The sequence below is a fragment of the Crassostrea angulata genome, chromosome 1 (assembly GCF_025612915.1).
Source record: "Crassostrea angulata isolate pt1a10 chromosome 1, ASM2561291v2, whole genome shotgun sequence".
Taxonomy (NCBI): domain Eukaryota; kingdom Metazoa; phylum Mollusca; class Bivalvia; order Ostreida; family Ostreidae; genus Magallana; species Magallana angulata.
Genome location: NC_069111.1, coordinates 13,790,899 through 13,796,847, shown reverse-complemented (window position 1 = coordinate 13,796,847; position 5,949 = coordinate 13,790,899). Strand labels below are relative to the sequence as shown.

At 31.7% G+C, this 5,949-nt stretch overlaps 1 protein-coding gene across 1 annotated transcript; it reads right to left on the bottom strand.

Moving 5' to 3' along the window:
• Nucleotides 1-1,493: 1,493 nt before the first annotated feature.
• LOC128167626 (uncharacterized) lies at nt 1,494-5,322 on the bottom strand. Its single transcript, XM_052833448.1, has 5 exons — nt 5,080-5,322; nt 3,676-3,801; nt 3,286-3,354; nt 1,901-2,013; nt 1,494-1,810 (listed from the first exon to the last, which is right to left on the bottom strand). Exons 1-5 carry the CDS (start codon nt 5,234-5,236, stop codon nt 1,724-1,726), a joined length of 552 nt encoding a protein of 183 aa, XP_052689408.1. The 5' UTR covers nt 5,237-5,322; the 3' UTR covers nt 1,494-1,723.
• Nucleotides 5,323-5,949: the final 627 nt, after the last annotated feature.

Below are 5,949 nucleotides of genomic sequence, written 5' to 3'. Positions count from 1 at the left end.
TGTAAACAAAGGCTTTGTTTACATAGCAAAGAATTGCAAGCTCTTTAACTTGCTAATAACTCAACGAATAACACTCAAATTTTGGTTGCCTATTAAAAATGCCTTACTAAAGCATTAAGATCGGAAATTATTTTTGGACTAAAATTGTGACCATGCCCCTTTAAGATGACAACCATACCCCGATGCAATACGTCAATGTCTTGTTATAATGGAAGGATTTTTTATTTTCTAAGCTATACCCCTTCTTTCAGTTTAAGTTTATTTGAATATGAACTATAATTTCTGTTACTTTCTGTAAACTGCAGCAGTGAAAATTACAATATTGTAAAGAATATTTCACAAATACTAAAAATATACTGAAAAACTTTAATCTACAGGGGGGTCATTATTCTACAGGGGTCACTTTTCTTCATGTGGAGTGTGCTCATTTTTATGAAAATGACACTTATTCTTCAGGCAAAGGGGTCATTTTTCTACGTAGAATAATGACCGGGGGTCATTTTTCTGCGTAGAATAATGACCGGGGGGTCATTATTCTACGTCGAAAAATGACCCCCGGTCATTATTCTACGGGGGTCATTTTTCTTCATTACACCGGCCCTTCATGAAATAAAAAAAAATTTGTTGTAGTACCAGAAAGAGATTAAGACACTTTTTTAGATAACGAGCAAGCAACTGACGGACGAACGACAGTAATTAACTTTTACATTTTTAAGTTTCGCGATTTCTTTATCAAAACTCGTAACTTTATCATACCTCTTGTCAAAAAATGTGTATGTATCTTATACTCAAAATTAGGAAAGCGTGTTATTTGTAATGCCACGTTGTAATTTTTAAAATTTAAATTCCGACTTAGATCTTTAAATTTCCGACTTTCAAGCTGGATTTACCAACTTTTATCTTGCATTTTCCATTTTTTTTAAGTTGAAATTTCACACTTTAATCTTCTTTTGATACAACGATATATTTTTTTTTTCAATTTCAGACGAATAAGTGATCTTTATCAACGTCATAAAGTTAAAAAAGGCACTATTAAAATATAAAAAAGGTTTTGTTTTGATATTAATTGTGTCTTCGTATGCTTCTTTTCAATACTGCATTTTATTAACGACTCCCTTTTGTTTTACATACTTTATAAGCGTTGATTTGATTCATGGTTATTTCGATACCTGATATCAAATACGGTGTATATGTATATGTTTTAAACTTATCTAAATGAACACTTCTTGTCCAGACAGATACATGTAAAATTTTATGCACAGTAAACCTGTGATAAAATGTCAACGGATAAATTAACAAGAAATCAAATAAAAAATTGAAGATTTAAGTTGAAAATTAGATCTTTTTAGTTATTCCAAGATTAATGTTGCAAATTCCAAATTGAAAGTTGGAATTTAAAAATAAATGTTTAATGTAGCACTAATACACTTCCATACAAAACAGATAATTAAGACAGATTTCCTAAAAACTGCAAAAAAAAAAAATAATAAATTAAGATTTTATTCTTTTTAATTCATATGCAGATGTATACATGTTGTAGAGCACACGATTGTCTCTATTCATCAATACGTAAATTAGTGCACATCAGATGATTTATAAATAATTCACATTCACACAAACGAAATTTTTTGTGTTCATCAAATGCAAACTTTTATAAAACAGGAATTTGAAAACATTATCTTCTGCACATTGATCAGAAATATTTGTATATCTGAATAAACTCCTATGGTACGTTCTCAGAGATGCACTGATGATCTTCGCAGCATATTATCTCATTCACCAATGTCTGCATAAAGATGCAGTCTTGTTTCTAAGAATTAAGATAAAGATGCTATAGTACTGAAGTTGTGTAATAGAAAAGCTTTCTTTGAAACCAAAATGCCTCAGTACTGATACTTACCTTCGAACAATGCACTGTAAACGGTGTGTTTCGAATCATGCAAACTTCGCCAAGGAAACAGGTATGATTCCAATCACAGTTTAGATTTTCGTCACACACAGGACACGTCAATCCTATCATTAACATTTTGACATATTTATGAATTGCACAAAAAATGGAAAACCAAAGTATTTTATCGTGTGTTGTTGACCATTCATCTGGTTCGGTTAATTCCTCAAACTATTTTAGAATATGCACAGGTAATGTCATATAGTTCAAAACTATTCAAGTTCTTTGTATCACACTTGTAAAACAAATAAGGATTAAAGTATTAATATTGTGCAATGATATATCAAGTAATCAAATGTATCTACATAAAAACTATTATTTTCAATTTTAATTTAAAGAACAAATCTGTTTGGGTGGTCGCTGGTCGAAGTGTGGTTATCGGAAGTGCTACATTATTAAGGTAGTATGGGATATCATTCATATTGTGACGTATTTCCGATCGAAATAAACAAAAAAAATGATGTATAATTTTATAAATGTTTTCTTTCCTAAAGTTGATACCAAGTAGCGTATCACAATGGGTTAGATGTTAACTACAAATCTGTACATATGAGCCCGAATACCGGCGGGGGTTTTATAATTTTAACTTACCTTTCAAAACTTGTTAACACATATTTTATGTCAGATATTGTAAAATTTGAAAATTCAAAAGCGATGAGAGTATTTTGATTATAAAATACTCTTATCCACATTAAAATCGGCAGATGTTCCATACCACCTTAACTGAAAAGATATACATGTATAAGCATGTAAAATGGAAACTAATATTTCACTCACTCGTCAGAATATGTTCAAATGTTTATCAACGCACGATTGTGGGGCCCTTCGATTTATTTCATTCAGATCAAAGTGCCATTTGTAGTGTGTTATGACAATGGCAGGAAAAGTTCATTATTAAATACATTTATTCATGGTGATGTATTTGCAAAAAAGATATTAAAAGATGTCTCTGATTTATTAATCAAATTAGCTTCAAAATTCAATTTTCTCAACAGCTGGTTTTTATTTCATATTTGTCTGAGTGTAATATTTATATTAGAAATCATCATATAGATCCGACATTGTCGATGAAAATATAACAGATGTCATATTTTAAATATTCATTATTAATGCATTCTGTTATCAGGAGCCCAAATAATCACATTTCAGTTACATTTTTAAGTAACCATTTCTTAATCTTAATAAGCACACTATTATTAATTAAAGAGAAAGCAAGTTATGTTTGGTTTCGTTAAAGAAAGTCGAAAATTTAAAAAAAAAAAAAGACAGAGGAACAAACTGCAATCAGAAATTCTTACTTTAAACTCTCGGGTGAGGAAAACAAAAACATTAATTACTTGTGTTAGTGGTACTTGCTGTACTGCCGACAGAAGTCGAAGAGGCCGTCGAAGTTGATACTGTTTGAGCTACCAAGAAAACGATAACTAAACAATGAGCTAGTATTTAGACAAACTGTATAAAAAAGGTAGTTAGTTTGTGTTTGATTATATTTAAATCTTAATCTTATTAGTAGATGTTTAGTAGATGGAAGTTTTCAAAAACTGTTAATAAATTCTGAATACATTTACAGAACGTCTTGTTAAATTAAAAGCTGCAAGGAAACTGCGTTTAAGGATCTAAAACATATTAATTTTTTTGCAAGGTTATTAAATAATTTTTATTATAAAAAGCATGTAACGCTTTTTAATGTCAATATACAATGTAGTATGCAAATTATGTCATTTTACCTGTACATTTTCCGCAAAACATTTGGCAGTTATTATTAGCCCATGCTTCGTGTGATGAACACACTGACTGACCGAGTAAAGCGCAATACGGCGTGGTGTTTGAACAATGAACACTTTTGGATAATGCTTCAAATATATTACATAAAAACTTCACATTTATATAATAATATATTACATATATTTAAGTGATGTTGTTAAAATGCGTGATAAATACTAGAAATTATTCATAAAGTGTACGTTAAGCCCAAGTCACATTTCCAAAAACGACCAACAGCCTACGGTTTTGAGACAAAAAATTAGATTTTTCGATCGGCAGTTGATCAGCTATTGTTTTTTCGATTTCCACCTCATTTTTTGTCAGCCGCCAAAGTCGTGTCTGTCAGGCCAAGTTATCTTTTTCTGCATCGTTGAGTGATGTCTATTTTAAAGCAGTCATTGAATACACCGTCGGGCAACCTTCAATCATTATCAGACCATGTTTGTTGTCGGTCGGTCGACAATTAGGTGTTGAGTTCTTCTAAAATGTCGGCCAACAGACCCGATGGGCGACCGAACTTCAACTGGGGGTCGAATGTTCTGCTGGGCAATTTTCATTCATTCACTGACTGACAGACGTCTGGCGTTGTGAGTAGCATCACACGAAAGGATCACTTGTATATAACAAAGGACCTGACCTATAAGCTGGCTGTATACGGATTGCCATAAACATCTACTGTCTATCAAGAATGAATAAAATATATGTCAGAATGTGTTCAAATTTTACTTTAAGAAACCTCAAATTAAAAGCTATTTGTATAACCCCTTAAATGGGACGCAAAATATGCCAACACTGGCTACAGATCGAAATCTTTTAATTTTTTTATTTTGAATCACACGATTGGCCGATATGCAATTATACTTAAATCTTCTTCTCAAGTATTATTAAACTTATTCTTTGACACACAAATCTTGGCTTTATTGAGTTTAATTTTCATGCTTGTTAAAAGTGCGTTGGTGGCAATTACAATCGCATCATAGCCTCCCCCTTGCATTTAGAACTTACGGTATCAATGCCTATTTTTACTCAGAGAATATTACAGGACCCAATTTTACAATACCCATTTACAGGTTTTTTTTAAATCTGACATTTTTCATATTCATCCGGTTAATTTGATTTTTAAAGCATAATTCCCATTGATTTTGTTTATTCGTATGTTTCAACATATATTTAATCGACAAACGGCGTTTCACAGCAGAATTCCTGGACTTTTTTCCTTATGGTAATTGAATAAATGAAAGTTGTTTGACCACATAACCAATCTTGGAGATAAAAATATTAAGCATTAAATTATCTAAGGTGAGAAAATCAAAATTAAATATTTACTTGTAAATCAGTTGTCAATGAGATTAATCTAATTCACTTACTTCTATTTGAGGGTTGTTTTTCCACTGGCCTCGGAGATGGATTGCTCAGTACAAATAAGAATCCACCCGCGAACGAACAAAGGAAGATGACAATATTGAAATATAACATACTGACAGAGACGTTTCTATTTGCCTCAAAAGCGCGCCACATATGCATGCAGCTCTAGATAAAAACCCAAAAGGTCTTTTATGCTCCCAGGGGGTCACTTATGAAGACTACTGTGTTAAGGATACCTTGTTCGTGTAGTTGTCTAAACTATGTTTTTTATTGAATTTATAATTCAATACTATTGTGAGTTTGAATGTTTTTAATAATTTATTTTACTCTTTGACATTGACATGACAGCATTAAGCAGTGCAAACTTAGGTGAAAGACTTTATATGTTTGATAACCTTTGTTCGGGTTGTCTATTTGCCTCAAAAGCGCGCCACATATACATGCAGCTCTAGATAAGGTCCCAAACGGTCCTTTATGCTCCAAGGGGGTCACTTATGTAGACTTCTGTGTTAAGGATACATTTTTCGTGTAGTTGTCTAAACTATGTTTTTTATTGAATTTTTAATTCAATACTATTGTGAGTTTGAATGTTTTTAATAATTGTTTTTACTCTTTGACATTGACATGATAGCATTAAGCAGTGCAAACTTAGGTGAAAGACTTTATATGTTTGATAACCTTTGTTCAGGTTGTAAGCAAAATGAGGTGATTCAAACACACAGATCTTGACGGTATATAGTATCCTTGACTTGTACTGGCTATCAAAGACACATATGCGTAAATCCCTCTCATGCACTGCCCACTGAATTCAGTAAATGGGATTGGAGTGTGTTCAATTTGAATAAAGAAAATATTGATTTAAAAGATTCGAA

Excerpts from the sequence above, each read along its gene's own strand:
- LOC128167626 (XM_052833448.1), bottom strand. The coding sequence starts at position 5,236 with ATGCATATGTGGCGCGCTTTTGAGGCAAATAGAAACGTCTCTGTCAGT. Across the intron at positions 3,355-3,675 it reads GTTTTGCGGAAAATGTACAG|CTCAAACAGTATCAACTTCG; the intron begins GTAAAATGACAT and ends TTTTCTTGGTAG. Across the intron at positions 1,811-1,900 it reads TTACAGTGCATTGTTCGAAG|AAACAAGACTGCATCTTTAT; the intron begins GTAAGTATCAGT and ends CTTAATTCTTAG.